At 35.2% G+C, this 21,849-nt stretch overlaps 1 protein-coding gene across 1 annotated transcript in view; it reads left to right on the top strand.

Annotated features, from left to right (window-relative positions):
- The window catches only part of SENP6 (SUMO1/sentrin specific peptidase 6), a 97,520-nt gene that overhangs the window by 29,855 nt on the left and 45,816 nt on the right, over window positions 1–21,849 (top strand). The window contains exons 2-5 of the mRNA XM_019471132.1: window positions 5,364–5,457; window positions 12,001–12,064; window positions 12,712–12,854; window positions 19,644–19,745. Of these exons, the coding sequence (XP_019326677.1) occupies window positions 5,364–5,457; window positions 12,001–12,064; window positions 12,712–12,854; window positions 19,644–19,745 (403 nt within the window). The remainder of the gene's footprint in view (window positions 1–5,363; window positions 5,458–12,000; window positions 12,065–12,711; window positions 12,855–19,643; window positions 19,746–21,849) is intronic.

The raw sequence follows: 21,849 nt of genomic DNA, 5'->3' as shown, positions 1-21,849 counted from the left end.
ACAGAAGCCACCCCTGCAGCGCCCCCTCCCCATCCCCCCAGCTACCAAAACCTTACCATGCAAACCCAATACAGCATCATATCCAAAACAATAAAAAGAAATAGGTATGTTTTTCTGGTCAGCTGTAATATAGATTCATATGGAATGATTGGCCTTAGAGCACGGGGTACAAGACATGCAAAAAAATCTCCTAAGATGATATCTTCTGTTGGACACTAGGACTTTACTAAATGCTGTATATGTCACTCCTCACTTCAGTGTTTTAGACAGGCAGAATTTTAAAGGTGTTTTTTTTTTTGCAAATGCACAACTTTGTTCTTATTTCATGGAGATTCACTGTGAACTTTTTTCCTCCCATTTAGGAATTGCTTATTGACACTGTTGAATGATAGAAACTCCTGCTGAAGGAGTTTACAAAAGTGTCCACACACAGTAACTTAAAGGTGTTAATCTACTTTCTGCCATTCTTCCTACAAGCGTACTTTGTTTTGTAATCCAAAATTTGTTAATTGGGTTTTACACAAAAAGACAGTATGGAGATTTTTAAAAGGGTGGATTGAAGATGTGTTTAATTATGCCATAAAAGTTTTAATAAAAACTAAAATACAAATTATTTTTTCAGCAAATTATTTTAATTGGCTTTTTAAAAATATGTAACTGATCACAATTATTTAAAAAAGTGGTGATATATGTTAGATACACCTATTTAAGGTGTCCATTTAAATTCCATCTAGTTTCTGGGGCTCAGAATTGCTAATCTCCCTTGGTATAACAGCACCAAAGAGAGCTTATAGTGGGAGGAAAAATGATTTGTCATTGCTAGTGAAATCTGCTCCAGCATGCTGCCTTTTTTGGGCAGAGGCATAGCAATTGACTTCTGTTGGCTCAATATCTTAGGGCCAGGTCTGCTTATTTGAGTATTTTCACCTTCTGAGTATGAATGTATCTTGCTGATTCAAATGGTCTTGGCAGTATACATAGTAAAAATTGCAACATAGAAGTTCCAAATTTAAGTCTTACTACAAAATAGTTAGAAACTTAGCCTGTGTGACAGATGACTTGTTATCCCTGTTTTAAAAAAAACCACAAACAGTCCTGTATAGAATCAGATCCCAAGTGACCATTCAGATCAAGTAACTCAGTTAGGTGAACAATCTGGCTAACATGATGGTATACTTCTACATTTGTGTTTTTGGTAGGACCAAGAATGCTAGAGAGAGTGGAAATTGATCCAGAGCTGAGTGAGCAGAGCTGGGATATTAAGACTATTCTTCTATGGACAGCTGAGCTGGTCTGTAGCGGTGGACTGGATTATTGCACAGATAGGTTGCTGGATTTATGACAGTAGACAGAGTCTGTGGCGAGTTGTCTCTTGGGAGCAGAGATGGTAAACTTTATAAGATATCTGCAGACTTGTAGAGAATGCAACAAAAGAGCTGGTAGCATTGATCCACGTGATGGAAATCTTAGCATCTTCTGTAGCAGGTGCAGGGCCACAAAGATGGACAGTTGCAATCTCAGAAAAAATGTGCAGGGAAGATGAGTTAACATCTGCAAATTACTTCTTTAGGGGCGGAGTTCTGTGCAGTGGGGATGGATTTTCTGAAAACGAAACTAGAACCAGTCTCGTGGCACCTGGAGTGGGGGGAGGCTGATACATGTGGAGCAGCACATGGTTTGATGTAATTTATACTCAGTGGATAAAACTATAAAAAAAAAAAAAAAATTATGTTCTCTACTGAAGTTGGTAAAACTAAGGTAGGAACTGATGTAGAAAAATCATGTACAAATAGTCTGATTTAAACAGAAAACGAACCAAAAGAAACCCCATACAAAGAAAAGTGTTTGCTTCATTTGTGTGAAGAAACCTCAAAAAATATTTTAGGTAAAATGGGAGAACTGGAAACTGACAGAATTTAACTTACGTGAAATTAGATAGAAGGAAAATAATTAGAGGGACATTATGACAAATGGAGACTAAAGGGGGACTGGTGGAGAATCGATTGTGTTGATTGAAGAAGTACTGTATGTTCCACAAAATGTTCAAGTCAGATCAGACTTAAATGGCTCTAAAAGTTATATGAGATCTAGATAGATTCAAGGACCATGTGAAAAATATGACATTGGGATTACATTGACCAGGATGATGACTATTGTAACCTGTTAAGAGAAACTCTTAAAAGCTGCAGGGATAGCAGACACAGATACTGAGGGCAGTCTTGGTGAAACACCAAGTTCTCCTTCTAGAGGAAAACACTGCGCAAAAAGAAGTGGCAGTGTGCTTCAGCATTTCCCTTTCATGTGAAATTTGGACTCTTGGATGTACTTGTTCTGCAGCATATCGTGAGTGTTGTTGGAGAATCTTGCAAGGTGTTCATGAAGTACATAATGTCCTGCAAGGGTGCTGAGTTTCTAAACCTGAAGGAAAACCATCTGATACAGAGATGCTTAATTCAAAAAAAAAGGACTACAGAAAATATTAAGAATCTCTTTGGAAAGAAACTAAAAGATGCAGCCAGAGTGTAAAATGTTTGCAGGCAGCTTGGGAGTTATTTAAAGACACCATATCGGAGGCTTACAGCACATGTGTGCTGCTTATTTAAATAGACTTCAAAAGGCCCCCCAAAACGTTGGCATGGCTAAACAGCAGGGTAAGGGGAGATGTCTGAAATAAAACATCATCCTTGAATCTGAACTTTTGTCTGAATGATGAAAATAGAGAATTAAAAAAGCACAGGTGGATTAAACCTATAATTCTAATGAGGCAGGCAAAAAAAATTTTTGATTAATAACTCCCAACAGGCATAAAAACTATTGTTAAGTATTTCTTCAAACTCAGCAGAAAAGTTTCTGGAGTATCTGTAGTGTCAGTAGACAACCGAATTGTAAAAGGTGGCTTTGGAGAATATAAGGTCGTAGCTGAAAACTGGAATTGCTTGCACCCACTTTGGCAACACTTAAAGAGGTCTTTAAGCCGGAATATTTCTTAAGAAGGAATGTGATAGAGTATATGACTCAAAACGAAACATCACTGGAAGAAATTGCAGTACATAAGCAAATAATGAACGAGGCAGCAGGATCAAACAGCATTCATGCAAGTGTTGTAAGAGGAACTCGGGGATAAAGGAGCTAATGACTGTAGCATGTTACTTGTTGGTTAGCATTGTCTTTCTGCTACAGGTAAAGAAAGTAGCTAGTATGATACCAGCTTTTTAAAAAGGCAGTTGAGGTATTTGAGGAACTTTACATTGATGAGCTTTGTGACCATACAACCCAAATTCGTAGAAATGATAATGAAGACCAGAATTAATTTCATCGTTCCCTCTGTAAAGTCCTTTACCAAAGGCTTTTGGAGAGGCTAAGTTGCCTCTGGATAAAATGGAAAGTTTTATAAGGAACAACCGGAAACAGATGGAAAGAGGGAGCAAAAATGGTTTGTTTTGTTAATAGGAGGAGTAACCCTTTGAATTCCACAAGATTCTGTGCTAACATTGGTGCACAGATATAAGGAAAGGGGTTTGATAGTAAGGTGACAAAGTTTGTAGATGTTTCAAACTTTACTTGGGTTAGTATAATGGCTAGCTATTTAAAGAAATTTGGAGGTGGCTCAGGTTTTGGGTTATGTGGGTTTAGGCTAGCATGTATGAAATTCAGTGTAGGTAAATGTCAAGTAATCTAAGTGAATGAGAAGTAGGAAAGAAAATTTTTGTGGACAATGATTGGCTCTGAACTGGTTCTTACCAACCGTGAGTGAAAGATGGAATTATCTAGTACGTAAAGATCAGTGCAGTTCTCCATAGCAGTGAAAACAGCAAATCCAGTGTTAAGACTTATTAGGAAAGGAATAAAGAACAAAACAGAAACACCATGCTGCTTCTGTAGAAATTCATGGCACGTATGCATCCTGAATATTCCTCATAGTGTTGGTATCCTCTTCTCATATCAAAAAGCGTACAGTAGACTAGAAGAGGTTCAGAGAGAAGCATTGAGAGTGATTTAAAGGCATGAAACAGCTTTTATGTGAGGAAAAATTAAAAAGACTCAGGTTTTTTTCTTTTTCTGCCTGGGAAAAGGATGACCGTGAAAGAACACAACAGAGATCTATGCAAAATCATGAGTGAATAGGGAAGTATTACTTATTACTATCTTCCAAAGTACAAGAACTGAAGGAGTGGAGTACTAAGTAGGAGCAAAAGATGCCAGATTGAATCAGGACAAGCAAAAGGAGATACTTACTCATATAATGTATAATTAAACTGAGGTACTATCCACTGCAAGATACTGTTGATTCTATAAAGTAGGGTTGATGGAAAAAAAGCAAGTGGGGAGAAGAAGAAGGCTAGCAAAGGCTGTTAAACACAAAAACATCACCCATGGCTCAGGAAGTCCTCGGTAGATGCAAGTAGCTGGAAGCAGAGGTTGAATATGCAATAAATATTTCTGTGTGTACTGTTTATACTTTACCCTAGACATCTGTTGTTGGTTGTGATTTTCTTTTTTTTTTCTATCAAAACAGAGTTGCATTCATTATTTCTAAATGCATTTCCAACTATGTAAAGAAAAACATAGTAAGAAAAGACATATTTAAATTACACCAAAATCAAAGCTGCTGCATAGTTTGTCATACAGAATTTGTGAGAGACAGCTCTTAGTTGCAATAATTAGGGCCTGGGGTGAACAGTGCCTTGCCTTAATGAGTGCTGTCTCCATGCTCTGGACCTCCTTCACTTAAGAATACCCCCATGCCATCATATTATATGAAAATCTCCATACTGTTGGACATTGTAGTAGATAAATCTGAAATTTGATGTAGTGCGACTATTCTCAGAAAGTTCAGGTTTTTACTTAGTTGATGCTAACACTGTTAGCGTCAGGTGTTAATTCAGGTCAGTGTCAGATATTGAATTAAAAAAAAAGTATTATGTTGAAATTATACTTGGGGCAGTTCAGGACTGTTGCTTTTATATTGAAAAATTAAATATGTGCTTGGGTATTAGACATTTAAATAATAAATTTTAGGATCCTTTCTGTGTGTGGCATATAGTTCATATCAGAGAAGGAACCCTTAAATTTACAGGTGTCAGTAAAACAGCTGAAATACTTGTAAAACTACCTCATGTCATTTTTAATAGCTTGCTAACTTGCTGCATTAGTAATCAAGATGTTGACAGATATTCACTTGTATTTATTTAGGAAAAAGAGTCACCACTGCATTGATGAACTTTGTCAAATGATAGTTAAACATTGACATCAACAAAATAAATACTTGGGGAAAATATATACATCTGGTTTACTCCTCTAGTTTGTGTTGATTAATAACGCATCTTGAAATCAAGACTTATCTTAACTTGTTCTCATTTCAGCTTTGGATAGATCACAGTCCAAGAGAGATGGAGGTTTTAAAAATAATTGGAGCTTTGATCATGCAGAAGAAAGTGAAGGAGATGCAGAGAAAGAGTAAGGATGCTTTTATCTAGGCTATTGAAAGTATAAGTGTCTATTTATAAATAAATACTTTTTGTAATTTATTAATAAGAAACAATGTATAATATCTTAAAAATTTCAGTGATTAAGACAAATTAATTCAAAGAAGTGATTATTTTAAATAGTATTGCCATATAAAAATGCATTATAATGTAAATTTAATTGTGAATTTGGTGTTTACAACATAGGGCACAGTACATGTCAAAAGTGTTTCAATTGTCTTTGGCGCTACTGTGTAAGTCTAAGGAACACAGACAGGAAATATCTTAACATGTAAAGTAAGGAAATGGAAAGGTAGGGTATCCAAGCAGCTTCAACTTTTTCTTTTAGTGGTGATGCTACTCAGTACTTCACAGTTATGATTAAGGTACTTCGGTAGCTGTAGGCCTACATCAAGTTAAACTGAGCTTAAAAGACCGTAGGTTTTTATTCCTGGTGCTTACCTCACTGGATAGAGTTCAGGCTGTTTTTGTTCCCTGATCATTTATTTATTTACTTAGTATGTTTGGATTTTGACTAAAACTTAAACCCTATGTGTATAGTTTGAATACATACTTTGTCCTTGTGACATTTTATTGTTACTAATATGTTTTCTTGATATTAATGTATTTATTTCCCAAAAGACTAATGAATTGTTAAAAAAACAACGTTTCATGCATGAAGAATGCATGTTAGGTTTATTTGTTGTTCTTAGATATTTGGAGAGTAGGACCTGCAAGTTTAAAAAGGATGGTATGGTTCTCTAGTAAGGAGAAACTGAATCCTGTGGTTAAATACAAAAATAATTCTTATATGAATTTGCATCTTGACCTCTCTAATAGTCTAAAGAGACCACCATGGGGTCACATTTTTAATAGGTAATATTCTGCCAAATATTGGGTGTTGGAAGGGAGATAGGAAAGCAGATACGTAACCACTTAGGCTGCAGCAGAAGGCTATGCTGTAATCTTACAAAACCATTAAGAAATGTGATGTTTTAGTCATTAAAAAAATGAGTTCAGGAGTTCATTGAAGTGTGAGGTAAGCATTAAGAGCCTTTGTCAAAACAGAACTGTATCAGAAGTTAAAACCACTTTTTAAAAGGTTCTCAAACTAAGGGCATTTTAGTTTTATAAGGTTCAGCTTGCTTTTTTCTTAGCAATTTTACATCTATTTCTGGTGCACAGTAATATGTTTTAAGTGTAGTGGCAGTACATACAATACAGCTAGTATTTGCAGTTTACTTGTCTTCAGAAATAAAAGTAATTCACATTTGTAAGCATAGCAACTTTTTTTCTTCTATTAATTTACTGCTGTTTTCCATCTGTCTCCAGCTGATGTTGACTTAAGAACACAGAATGAGATATGTATAGTGTAGTGATGCTAAAAAAAAAAAAGTTTGAAAAACTGATTATGGAACATCTGTTTTATATAATTGTATCTGATTTTAAGATGGTATTTCTGAGTGATTTTTCATTCCTTTCAAGTATTCTGTATGATAAACAGTTTTCCCATACCCAGTATTGAAATTTTATTACCTACTCACATCAGTAATTCGTTTTTATACCTGTGAATTATGCAGAATCTTATCTGGAAGTATTAGATAAAAGAGTAGTTGAAAGTTGATTTAAACTGGAGATCCTGCCTTTTTTCCTTACACATCCTCTGATACCATTTCAGGCAACTTCTCACTCCCTCCAAACAGCTATATGTTTTAAGCTGCCCACATACTTACTTTTGGTAACACCTGTTTTTTGGGTTTTTTTGTCTTAATGCCATTGTAAGCTTTGAGCATTTAGAAATAATTTGTGTATTTTGCTTTTCTGATACATTTTTACTTTGTATAACAAAATACTGATAGAAGGGAATCTTTAGAAAACAAATTATTTGACAGTAGATTGTCCTTTTCTTTCTAAGTTCCCTTTACCCTTAGCAGAACACTTCAAAGATTAGCAGCTTTAGTTCATAGAATTGTTCCAGCATAAAGCTTTGTGTCCCCCCAATATTTTGAGTATACTATGCAGTAAGTATGTATTCTGGTGATTTTTTTAAAAATGTCATTCTTATTTGCTACGGTATGCTGATATTTATTAGCAGTGCTTGTAATTTACTGCATTTCTATATGGAGAAAGCTGTAAATCTGAAGCAAGCATCTGGATGCATCTCATGCTTGTTGTTGAGGCACTAGCATTTTAGTGTCTGACCTTATCACAGCTTTTTGCCCTCTTAATGGCAGACACACAGTAAGTTTGTTTTGAACTGGCCCAGAATAACATTCCAGCACTTAAAGGATTGGCTGTATTCTTGTATTACCCCATAAGATCTGTGCTAGTGTTGTTGGTCAGTACTGGATGTCTGCTTGGATTATCTTTCCGTAGTGAGATGAACACAAAATACGTGTCTAATGACCTCCTACCAAATCCATTTTTAGAATAGGTAGATAATTTGGAAAGAAGTGTGTCATTTAACTTACTTGGGGAATTAGATGGGCTGTGTCATAATGGTAAGGTGTCAAGTAATGAACACAAAAAGAGTAAAGAACTTTTGGAAACTGAAGATGATTTGGAAAAATTAATGATCACCCAACACAATATATACATTTTTAAATGCTGCTAGAGTTGACACTCGGCATGGAACTAGAGTTATGGAAATTCAAAATGGTAATTGACAAGTATCTTATTGCAAAGTAAATGCCTGCAGATAATCTCCAGTCCACTTTAAAGAGTAAATGTAACATTTTTTATGATTTACAAGATTTGATCTACTTAAGATAGCAATCAAGATGATAGCAAATGACTTGAGACTTTTCTTGCTTTGTACTTGGAGATCACACAGGAGAGGAACCTTTATGTAGAACAATAGGAAAAAAAGACCAGCTGGTCAGTTGAACACACTGAAACCTGTGTAGACCATCACAGAATAAATGATGGAAGTGATGTGCATCTTATATAGCAGAAGACATGAAAGGATGGAAGACTTATGCAAACATGGCCAAAGTAATATATTAATTAAATTGATTTCTGAAATTAACACATTATAAGATGCTTTCTAGTTTTACAGATGATTGTTCTTGAAGTGTCTTGGATAATTTATATTTACTTCCTTTTTAATATATGGGTAAATGTTTTTGAAATATGTCTCAATATGCCCCACAGTGATTTTGTAAACTGATGGGCCCAGTTTTCTCTTGGCTGCCATACTGGTGTTTTAGTAGTCCGGACTTGGGCCTTCCGCTGAGATTTGTTCAATAATAGCCTTATCAGAAAACTGAATACAAATAAATGGGTCCGTCTAATTTATTTGTACTACGGTATCCTTTCTTAACTAACATTTTCTTTCAAAAAGTTTTAAATTTCTTTTTCTTTTATTTAGGGGGATAAACTGCTTGTTCTCTTGTATTCCTGACTGGAAAAGCAATGATACTTTTTTTTTTTTAATTTCTGTTTAGCTTTTTTCCAATACTTTTTTCCTTTTTATCCCCCCCCCATTTATATAGATGGTTTATGCTTCTTTTGTGACCCTGTTAGTAAGGCACTATAGCCTTTACATTGAAAAAAACTTTTTTGGTCAGAGCCTCAGTTCTTAATTTTTAGCAGTTTTAGTTAAGGTTATTTTTAACGGGATGGCATTGTGCATGAGTTGAATAACACCACTGCTTCCCTTGTGCCTCTGATATCAGGGCTTTTTTTAGTGTGCTGCCTACCACCATGTAATTTAAAATAAAGAATGTACACGGTGTGCCGTGAGGGGAAATATGTCAGCCTCCTGTTTTTATATGTAAGAGTTTTCAGAAAGAAATTCCAATTACGTTTGAAACATGACTGGATCAGTTGGTTAGTTAGAAATATGCTTGCAGCTCATTAGAGTGTAACCTCAGGGATGAACAGAGGTTTAAAGTTTGGGTCACTTGTAGATAGTAGTAAAAACATGGTCTATTAAACTGAAGTATCTTAACTAGCTATTGCACAGTTCTTAATGTTTTAAAACATTAAACAAATGCTAAGTGATTAGATTTAAGTAAACAGATTTTTTTTTTTTTTCTTGTTCGATGCGTAAATTTGAATGCGTAATTATGAACTCCCCTTTGGAAAGAACTCTGTTTACCTAAATTACTTACCTGTGTGTTTTTTCTTAATTTTAGTAAAGACTTAACTTTCAATTGTTATAAAATTTTAATTAAAGTATTGAAAAGTTAGAAATTATTGTTCTAATATGAAAATCTCTCTCTCTGGTTCCCTGGTTAAAAGTGACAAAAGAGTGGAGGCATAGCCTCCTCCCAGCAAGACCACTGAGGTTTCATTTCAGTAGTGTTAAAATGTTGTTGTCTGGTATGTGGGGGTGTGGTATAGTGTGTTGTGGGTTTTTTTTTTTTTCCTGACTGTATAAATTGCATCTTTTAAGCAGGCAACTGTAAGCATGTGATACATGAGCAAATAGACATTACTCAGTTGCTGTGTATGCTGCTCTGAAAAAACAGCCTTTCTGGTACTAATGCATATACTTTGCATTCCTTAAAATCTAAAAATACTGGTTCTTTAAAAACATCCAATTCCCAAATATTTTTCTAGTCATGTCATCTTAGTTGCATCATAAGAGTTATTCTTGTTCAGTTTGATTTAAGGATTTTTTCAGTGTTTTGTTCATTTCTGGTCTGTTACCTTCTCTTCTCTCTCACCCACCCAAACACCCTTTGTTAAAATGGTTGCAGTATTGTGGCATCTTGAAGCCCTAAAAGTATAGCCACTGTACAAAAGCATTTTGAAAATTGTCATGATTTTTGTATGAGCTGGAGCTGAAGAAGGAAAATGTATCCAGAGGTGAAATAATCTGGCTAGCTCAACACAGTAGGTGAATGGCAGAGCTGCAGGTACCATAGGTTGCTATTCAAGTCTGTGCTGCAGTGTTTTATTTGTTCTTTAGGATCTCGAAATTTTCTGAAATCGTTAAACTCGTTGTCTTCTGATGAAGCATTGAGAAAGCTCAGTGAGCCTCCCTTGAAAGAATAATCTATCCTGAAAGAGTTTTAAAAAAGATGTTACAGTATATAAAAATTTTAATATCCATGGATAGTCTTTACAGAAGTACAACTGTACTCTTTTGTCTTTGTGACACTTTATATTGGAAATTAGCGATGACCCACTACACTGTTCATTTTACCATTACGCACCTAGAATTGTTGTGGTCTGTAAACGAAAGGAAAATACAACAGTGCCACTGGCTAAGTGTTGATATTTACATCACTCTTCCCATATCAAAACCAACTGTGTGCACAATCTTATCTCCTGAAGTTTCAAGGTCTGCAATTCTCGCCCTATGAGTCAAGAACTTTTTTCTTTTATTTTATTTGATGTAGGGATATCTGTATTGCATAAGGTGGAGGAATAAATTGTAACATGAAGAGAAATCTTGTGCATGGAAGAAGTTTTTAAGAAATTGGGGGGGGACGACAGTACTGAGTGCTTAGCTTATATATAAAAGCTAAAGTCACTATGTATATTGCAGTCAACATGTCATACCTGCAGCTAAGAAGTGTTTGCACCTTCACCTCCATTGTTGTTTCTCTTGTGTAGCTGTTCCCTTGGAACTCCTGGCATAACTGCTTGTATTCTTAAGAATTTCTGCCTGAATGAGCTTAATTAAAAACCACAAAACCATGCAATTACAAGTTGGCTAAAAGTTGTATTATTTTGTTGTGGCCAAGAGAGGAGTAACCTTATCAGGATTCATGAGAGGGGATTATCTGCAGGTTGCTTCTGGAAGCAGGAATGTGTTAGCCTAATCTAGCTGCTATCAGTATAAAATGTATGACTGGGGTTTCAATTTAAATACTTAAGATTATTTGAGAATAATTCTTACTACTGAAAAGAGTATGTTTTCACAGTATCGTGGGGTGGGTTTCTTTTTTTTGTATCTTCTTCCCCAGTATAATAGTTGAAGATTACAGACATAGAAGTACTAAAGAAACACATTTTAATGAGCATTTGAGCCAAAATGAATACGCTGTTTTTAGGAAGACATATTTTGGCAGTAATTGCTATGGAATAAAATTTAGTTATACGTAAGTTCTTCTCTTAGAGCACTGTGAAGTTTGCAGTTTTAAACCACATACTTGAACATTGATATGCGTGAACAAACTAAGACTATATTTTACAGGTTAATTTAGTATTTGACTCAATTATGCATAGGACTCAATTTATGCATAGGGTTGTGTAGAATCTTTCATGATGTCAGTAACATTGCCATAACAATATTGAAGGTTCAATAGTATTCTCTCTTTTGAATTAATAACATCCTTTTAATTTTCCTTTTTGTGAAATAATTTGATGTATACTTTAAGTTCAGGTTCACATAATACATCTGGATCGCTATGTTGCCCACTTTATGTTCCTGTTGTTTTAGGCATATATAAACAATATGTATGTGATGCTTTTAAATTTAAAGAGGAAGGGAAAAACCAGCTTTTTGTGTGTTTGAAATGTTTTGCTGGTGCTCTGTTGCATTACAACATATCTGCTTTTCTTTCTCACACCTGTCTAGCGAGGCAAATCTGCTCAGCATAGATGACAGTGATGGGCCTTTCAGTCCCAATGAAGAAAGAAAGGTAAGTACTCAGTTTATCTCATGGTGAAAATGTATCTTTAAAGCTTGCTAGGTTCTTGAACAATGTTGCATAGTCATCTGTGCAGTATTACAAAATGAAAGTTTATGCATTGATTTAGCAACGTATGCTCAAGCTGTCTATCTGCCTACCCTTGATGTTTTTGTTCCTCTTACTCCTATAGATCTTGTTGGTTTGTATAGTATTCTGAAAATATGAGCATGAATAACTAGTTTTAAGTTTAGACAATTATTATTAATGAGATTATATTTTTAAAATAAAAATATTAATCATTATATCCCATGATTGCTTAGTGTCAGATTCCCAGTTTTGTATGCATATATATGTGTGTGTATATATATATAAAAGGAGAAGATACATAGGCAAAACCCATGCTTTTTGTGTTTTATGTGTACTGAAATAGCTTACAACTGCAAGATGCTTCATAATACTTTGAAATTATTCATATTTCATTTAGTAAGGAATCCTAGTGAATAAGGGTGTAGACAGGGTATATTTTACATGAAATTTGGTACAAAAGCAGTCTGAAAATGAAGCCAAAGTAATATTTATATAAATATTTTGTAATTCGTTTTTTCCTTTTAGCTTTTATACAAGTATTTTAACATATGTGAATTCTGTTGTTACAGTCGCTTCGTTGTCGGCCTGGAGCTGTCGGAACCAGTGGTGATTCCATAAAAACGTATGCAAGGCGAGGCAAAGCTGGAAGCTTGAGACTTTTTAAAGGGAACTCAATTGGCCTCAACATGATGGGAAATAGCAAGAAACTGAGGTACTACATTTAGTTTTATGTTTACTTACCTACTTGAATATTGATATAAATCAATGCTAAATGAACAGAACTTGTAGTACATTTGCATTATCTGCTGTGCATTTTAAGAAGCTGTGCTGTTCTGTGCTTCTGAGCAAAGATAGAAAACTAGATTGTTAAGGTCTTTCCTCTTCCAAAATGTTAAATAGCACATTAGTAAAAAACCAGAAGATTATTGAAATAGAGCATTCACTGGCATACTTGTCAGTGCCTTACCAATGTTGTCTGCATGTGCTATTGTTTCCTCTATACAGTGCTAGCAGGTAGAAGAATTATTTCTAACATCCCCATCAAGAATTTCATCTTTCCGTGACTCTGAATTGCCAAGGTTAACTCAGGATGCATTTTCTGTTTTCCTTACTGCAAGGTATCATTTGATTTGGGAGTCATGGACTATTCCTTTAAAGGATTCAGCAAATACCCATACTCCTGCATGATAGCTTGAGATTGTCACTTGCATTTAGAGATGACAGGAACAGTGTTTAAGCATTCAGTGCTGTACTTGCTTGTTACTACTGTCTCTAGCTTGTAACAGACTGATCTCTTTATTTAGTATCTAATAAAAAGTGATACGTTCATGTAACTTTCTCTGGGAGTGTTTCATATTGCTAAAGTGCACTCAATTTGGTTACCTTTGCAGGAAGGAAAAGTTCATAAGATAGCTAGCTATAGTTGGGCCAGTCATCAAATATCTAACCCATACGATAGCTGTATGAGGGATGTCCTTGTCTTCATTCTTGCATGCTGATCCGTAGAGCTTTGTTGGTTAGTGGGACCGTCTTATTACAGAGTCACTTGAGAAAATCAATCATAGAATCATAGAATAGTTTGGGTTGGAAGGTCATCTAGTCCAGCCCCCCTGCCGTGGGCAGGGACATCTTCAACTAGATTGGGTTGCTCAGAGCCCCTTGAAGTCCTGCATGATGTGTGTCCTCTCCTGCTGTTCTGATCTTTGAGCCTGATGTACAGGGAACAAATCCAGAATTTCCAGTCTGGACTGGTGGTCCATCAGTTTGACAGAGAAGAACGAATACAAGGATTGTACATACTTCAGTCAAAATAAGGACTCTTCTTGCCTTTATGTTGTATTTGTAACCTATTCCCATATATTAATCTATCTTGTTGAATTTCAAAACCTAGATGACTCTTCACCCACTATCTTACCCAAATGTGATACATACCACTCTCATTTAGTTTTTCTGTAGCTTGTGGATGGTCTTAAATTCATACATACTCTTAAATTAAAAAAAACCCGAAACAACAAGCCAAACTAACCCCCACGGATCCTGAATTTTCTGATAGAAGGCGGCCAGTTATGAGCATTTTCTTGTTAGGGACTACTGCTATAAGGACCACATAACAGTTTAGCTTATTAGGTGAAGGAAGGATATTCTTATCCTGCACTCTTTTTTTTTAGTGGCTTAGTTTTGACAAACAACAGTGAAACTTTCAGTGATGAGTAAAATTCTGCACTTGTAATAGTTCAAGTTATTGTTATTATAACCAACATGCCATTGTATTAGGGGATTGTTTGGGTATATGTAATGTATGTTTGGAACAGTAACAACTGGATACATTGTATACTAGGTTATTTTACATAAGCTTAAGTGTCTGTCTTTAATACTTTATTTACATTTTATTAAGTTTTCAATAATGAACTTGTCTGAAGAGTCATGATTTCTAGCTAAATGTTATATTAATGAAGACAAAAAAAGGCATGTAGACTTACATAAAAGTATTAATGTCTCCCATCCCATCACTGTTTAAAAATTCACTTCTGCCCATAGAGTTTTCTTGTATAGGGTTTGTTCATATAAACCTAAACCAAAATCACTGCCTTCCCAATGTCCAATGAAACATAAAAGCAGCCATTGCATTCTCTCCACAGATGTTTTGGACCTGATCAGATCAGATCCACAGATCAGACATGACCAGACATTTACAAAAAAGATTTCACTGAGCTTTTTGGTGAGAGTGCACCTACATTTTTCCCTCCCTTCCTTTGATGGGAATACAGACAATGTCTTGTTTTTTGAGATAGTTTGATAGGATGTTACGTGGAACTTAAAAGCTTTTTTAAAATAAAATAGATTTAATAACAGCAAGATTTTTTTGTTACAGGTTAAAAGTTTTGCCATTGCACAGGGGTCTGTTATTTTTCAACACATTCAAGCACTTCCTTGGCAGCTCTTGCTAACTCTGAACATGGATACTGCCTTCCATCCCTTTTTTTTTAATTCTTTTTACATTTACACAAATTAGCACAGTAATTCATTATCCTTGATTTATGTTATGCAAATGATGTTTAGTGTTTCAGTCTTTAATTTTTAGTACACACAACAGATTTATAAGATTATATCCAGATTTCTCGCTTGCTCCTCTTCAAATTGGCCAGTTCTTACGGAATCACCCTGGTTACTTCCATTCTTTAGGATTCTGCTCTTGAACATAGACATAAAAATAAAAATGCCTGTTACAAATCTGTCAGGACTTCTTTGCTCTGTTTTAGTAGTGAAGAAGCCTGTGCATGTACATTACATTTGTTGTTTGTTTTGAGTACACCTAACCATGTAAAATAAGATTCCTCTAATCCTCTGGAAACTAGAATTTTCTTCTGTCTGGCTGTGGGATTTGTAGTGAAATCTAACCTTACTACGTAATTTTTCTCCCTTTTCTATTAAAGCAGTCATACTTGACTGTGTATGTGTGTGTTTTTCTTAAGTTCCAGGAAGGTATGTGGGTTTTATTTTGTTTTTAAGGTAAATAATTGCTGAGGGTTTTTTAGACAGTCTAAGCATTTAGTTCAGATGTTCTGTTACTTGGATTGGGACTGTCTTCTATTGACAAATACTACATTATAAACCTAAGACCTAGTATGATTTATAAAATTCAACTGAAAAAAGTAAAATCTGTTGCATATATGTTACCTTACTTAAAGGTCATGTCATCATCTACTTTGAAAGCAGGCATCCTCCTTCTGTCTAGTACTGAGCTGCATGCTGAATTTAAATGGAAAATATAAGTATCCACCTTCTTAATAAACTGTCATTACTGAAGGAATTTAGTTGGGGATAATGGATTTGTGTAGGCCACTGTGACTGCTGTAAACACTTGATGTTTGATTAAAACTCATACTACCAATATTATTTAACTCCTTTTCAGATTTTGATCACTAAGTCTGCTTAGAAATGTGATTATGCTGTAAGTGATTATCTTGATTTAATTGTGGTAGCATTATAACTTTCATAACACATGTATCACAACAAAATCCCCAATCAGTAGAGGTTTATGATCCAGTCACTGTCTGTAGTGAAGATTGGTGGTGTGTTCACTTTGACATGTAGCATGGAAGGTGCTTAATAGTTGTCCTTTCAATATTTGGACTCTTCAACTAGAGAAAATTCTGAAGGTTGATCATGCAGTTAAGCTGCTAGATTAAGTACAAGAAGATCAGATACTTGAGATTCTTGAGCTGTTCATGGTGATTTTTATCACAAAGTTGAAGTCTCTTTTTTTCCACCTTGTCTGCAGAATAGGCATTAAAAACTCTTCAGATCGGTGGAGCTTGACTCAAATTAGTATTATGTAGTACAGTATTCCCTAAAATTAAGGGAATGAGTGATAGGAAGAAGGGATATGCAAGGACAGAGAAGAAATTTTCCCTGTATATATCCACTTGCACATACAAAAATTTAAACCAACCAAAAAGTTACCATCTGTTATCTGGTTAAGCAAATCCAGTATCAAATTCTAACTTAACCCTAAAGTTGAAGTCTCTTTTTTTCCCCCTTGTCTGCAGAATAGGCATTAAAAACTCTTCAGATCGGTGGAGCTTGACTCAAATTAGTATTATGTAGTACAGTATTCCCTAAAATTAAGGGAATGAGTGATAGGAAGAAGGGATATGCAAGGACAGAGAAGAAATTTTCCCTGTATATATCCACTTGCACATACAAAAATTTAAACCAACCAAAAAGTTACCATCTGTTATCTGGTTAAGCAAATCCAGTATCAAATTCTAACTTAACCCTAATAGTTTTGTTGTTTGGGTTTTTTTTAAATCATGAGGTCTTACTTTAAATTGCTTTTATTTTTGCTAGTTTTCAATAACTTGTATCAAATTTCTCACATTATTAAGCCCCTTTTAGATTTTTTTTTTTTGGCAGTATTTTGTAGAAAAAGTTATTTGATGAACAGCAGAATTAATGTAGTCTGTAGTTGTGTCCTGTGTTCCTGAAATGTCATGCTTCCATTGCTTTTAGAACCATCCCTTCACCCAGTGCAAGATTCCTCTGTGCTTTGCCTTTTGAATCTGCGGTGTTAAGAAGTTCCTAGGATCAGCTGATAGAATGTGATAGTGTAACCTTGTTTTCATCAGAGGCTAGACTTTAAATGATTTTGTGGTTTCTGAGGTCACGTCAAGGAGACATATATTGTTAATACACTGTAAGTTCTTTGAGACTTCTAGAACATTTGTTCTTTCAAGGAACTTTCTGACCATTACATCACCCCGGTTTTAGCGTTGTGGTAATTTTCTTGAAACTGTGCTGAAACTTGCAAACGCGGATTTCAGTTCAGATGTGCCCATTTTGCACCTTGCTAGGACTTTATGATTAAATTTTCTGGTGATTCTGTCTGCACTGGGTATGTTCTATTCAAAGAACAGCATTATAGAGCAGATTGTATTTTACAGCTGTCCTACTTGGAAGCATATCTGACACCATATGAACCATTTAAGTGTGCCATCTAGAACAGTCTGCTTTGACTCAAATTGGATCACCCAGCAGGCTGCGATATTCTATTCCAGCACCTACTGGAGTTTCTCACTACTTGAGCATGAGGCAGAAAGCAGAAGCACTGCTTAACAGTTTTGTGCTGCGGGGGCACAAGACTTAGAGTTTCCCAATCATGATAGTTTGGCAAAGCTCAGATTCAACACATAAAATGATAAAAAATGAGATAGGTGTGTTTATAGACTTGCTTGCTTGTTTAAACTCCTTAAGTCCTAAGCATTTGAGAAGGCATTCCTGCACTCTGTGTTTTCTTTTCTAGTATCTCTTTCAAAGACATTAAACTGGAAGCCAGAGAGGATTTGAGACACCCTAAAGTAGGGTGTCCTGTAGGGACAGTAGCTGTCTGCTTTCTATTTCTCAGGTGACAACATTAAACAGAAGGTTGACTGTAAATTAGTCTGGACGATGACTGACCAGCTGGAGTTGCATAGTCTTGACTTGGAAGCGTGTGGGATGAGTGTGTTTACTTTCAAGAGGTTGGTGTTTGAATGGGACACTATTAGGTTAGTTTTGAGGAAGTTGAACTGTTAACTCAGAACATTTATGGTGTTTCTAAACTTCATATTCTAGAAAAGAGAGTTTTACCATTTGGTTGGTTTTGATAAGTCTTATTCTGTTAGGTTCATGGTTATGTTATGATCAGTAAGATCGTAACAGTCATCTTATGATCAGTCAGAAATGCTCTGAAAGCTTCTAATATTGACATATGATACTCTATATAAGGCTCCCAAAAGGGTTTGTAATGCTAAACTGAAAAGAAATTTAAAAAGCAAGCTAGCAGTTTGCTCACTTTCATCTTTTGGGGGAATGTAAAGGAAGGATTAGGAATTGGTTGTTAGCTTATTGGGGAATTTTGGTGCTTCAGGTTTTTTCAATGTTCATAACAGGACAAACGGCAGGAGCAAAACTTCTGCTGAATAATATTTCTGACAAATATTATTAATCAATCAGAATGCTTTTTCACATAATTTTATTTAGTGCAATTAAAATTTCCAAGCAATTTTACAAGCAAAATTTAAGCATTGTATTTCCATAATTTGAAACAGTTTGCATTATCAACATGCTGTCTGTTAAAAGTTGCATGTTTTTTGAACATTTCAAATGTAGTGTTGTGTGTCCTGTCACAGAAGTGTGCAGGATAATTGTTAGAGTCTAATGATCTTTGAAGGAGTACTGTATTATTGATCTACTATATCTTTATATCAGCTTTTACTAGAGAGGATAATGGTAAGTAATCTTCTCTCCAGAATTACTTGTTTTACATAGTAATGAGATTAGTGTCAAAAGGCAACAAATGAAGAAACCAAAGAAATGCTAAAAGGCATTGGTGAATATACTGTCTCTGTGCAGAGTCCTGCTGAGATATTTGAGCACCTGAGAATCCTTCTCTTTTCTTTTGAGATGTGTTCTGTTGTTTCAGTTACCAGCCATCTTACATCCATAACTTTGCTGCGTTTATTTTTCCTTATGAGTAATAAGATGAGGGAAATTCCTGAATGTGCAATTCAATCTGTTGACATGTTATGCCCTTTAAGTCATATTAAAGAAGTTAATATTATGCCTTAATAAAATGTGGAGATGGAAGTATAAAATTAATTACAAATTGTTTTAATTCATTAACAAAGGCAGTGTCTTTTTGTAGTGACAGGGTTGAGTAAAGGAGAGCTGGTTCACAGTGTTTTGGACAGTGATAAAATTTTAAAAAATCTTTACCTTTTCGTCCAGGGGGAAAAAACCAAACTGTGTCTATTCTTATTTGTCTATTTTATTCTAGGACTGAATGTTTTTATGTCTGTCAAAGGATCCTAACAAGTCGTATTATTGATTCAGAAATACTTTGTTGATTTTTCATTTTGTATGGCTGTTATTATAGAAGCAGGACACCACAATTTTTAGCTAAGACAATGTACAAATACACCAGAGTCTTTTCTTAAACCATTTTTCTGTATGTTTGCAGTGAAAATGCTCAGAATATGTCTTGTCCTGTAACTGTGGTACATGGTAGACGTTTTCACCATGCGCATGCACAGACAGCAGTAGTAAAAACAGCAGCGCAAAGGTAAGACTAAGTACATTTTTTTTTTCTCCAGATGTTCCCATTGTAAAAAGTCCTTTCTGGTTTTGGATGTAATGGTTTTCCTTATGCTATGAGGTGTTTTAAGGAAACATAAGTAATTACATGGTGCATTCTTGATCATGAGCTTTGATCTGAATTACTAAAGTTTCATAAAACTTACCATTTAGGAATTATTATTATATAATCTTAGTATTTACTAATTTTAAAGCACACCATGGCACATATCCAGTAGGAGAGCACCTGTTAATGTAAATATGTTTAGAAAATACTTTGAAATGGACAAACATAGTATGCAGTAGAAATTCACATAACTGACATGATCATCAAATACTAATTCACAGCAACTCCAGCTTGTATAAAATCCATCTAAAGATTGTTATAGATCTGTTGTTCATGTGTAGTCTGTAACTACAGCATAAAACATATAAACTGGAACATCTAACAGAAGCAAGGGTTTTGCATTTATGTAAATAGTTGTTAGAATGGACGACTGGAAACTGGGGAATCTTACTCAGCTATACTTCATTGGTTTGAAAACTAAAAACTACATCTGACTTCTATAAATTGCAGGGTTGTTTTTTAATTATTTTTTTTTTACAGGCTTTTCACACCCAACGCATGTCACAAACATATGAGTTAACCATTGCTTTAAGGAATTTTCTTTCAAAGTTTGTCCGTTCAGAGCTCTTTTTATCTATGAATTTCATGGATTTCCACCAGCCCACATGAGTGCTTCATTCTGTCAGCATTTTGTAGCATCCTTCTTCTGTCCCCTTTTTTTGTCTCTGTTTTTTAGTGTAGATTTTTTGGGGTGGTGGGATCATATGCAGACATCATCCTCTTTTTCATCCCACTTCCCTCACTTCGATTTGCTATCTTCAGAAAAACAAAGCCCATATGCTGATGTGAATGAATGATGTGATGTATTAGGGTAATCTGGCATTGAAGAAACAGACTGAAAAATGGATTTTGCAGTCCTGTCCCTGAGGACCTACACCATTGTTGCCTCCTTCCATTTCAAACTGTAAATGGAAAATAGCATGGACATTTCCTTCCCCTTAGTAATAGCAGATGCAATAGTAGGGATCTCCCTTTCCTTTACATTCCTTCCCATCGTTGCAAGGCAGGGATGACTACAGGAGGATTGGCAGAGCTTTTCCCACGAATTAAACTGAAAGATGAGGTTTGTTATCAGCGTGGTTTAGGCTGAACCAGCTGTGCTCTTTTCTTACGTGCAGTCCTTTTTAGAATATTTGTTCAGTGTTCCATTGAGGAAAGCATGGGGCATCTCTAAGTGATCATGCCCATACCTTTCACTTTTTTTTTTTTTTTTAATTCTAAGGGATAAAATCTTGATCTGCAGTGCTAATTAAAATGATTTGGAGTAAGCAAAATCGTGCGAGAGTGCTCTTTCTTGGATCTCTGAATGTTGACCTTAATAATATTAGTGTACTTGATGAAGCTTTGTTGTGAGATGGTTCTTTGAAACAGCCAGTCAGCATGGATTCATCTCACCTAGTTAAGTGCCGTAGGCTTCTTCAGCATGCAAGAGAGTCCCCTCCAGAGATTCTTAATCTTGAGGGGATGTTAGACTTGCCTGCTTGCCTTTCTCACCTGCTTCTTTATAAGCCTACAATGTAATGTGGGGAAAAAAAAAAGCAGCGACTTCGTATGTGTGACACGCAGAAAGAAAACATATAGGCAAGCTGAATATTGCATGAAGTAATTGGATAGTAGTCATCTTGAATGTTGCTAAATACGGAGGTTTTAGGTTTGTTATTGTAGTTCATTTACATTAACAACAGACAATTAACTCTTATGCTAAGAATATTTTTGGAGTTTCAAAGGCAGGAAATAGTCATAACAATTCCAAGCAATACTTTGCTACTGGAGGATGTCAGAACCTGCATGATCTAATTGATTGAGGGTGAGCTTTACAGAGGAACTGTGCAAAGGATATATAATTCAGTATCTTTTTGCCAGTTGACTCAATTGACTACTTTTTAAAAACTTCTAAATCTGTTTCTGAGTTACAGGATTGAAAATTAATAGAACATGGTTTCCTGTCATACTTTTTTTTTTTAAT

Source organism: Aptenodytes forsteri, unplaced genomic scaffold (assembly GCF_000699145.1).
Source record: "Aptenodytes forsteri isolate BGI_AS27 unplaced genomic scaffold, ASM69914v1 Scaffold256, whole genome shotgun sequence".
Lineage (NCBI taxonomy): Eukaryota > Metazoa > Chordata > Aves > Sphenisciformes > Spheniscidae > Aptenodytes > Aptenodytes forsteri.
This window is presented reverse-complemented; position numbering and strand designations above follow the sequence as displayed.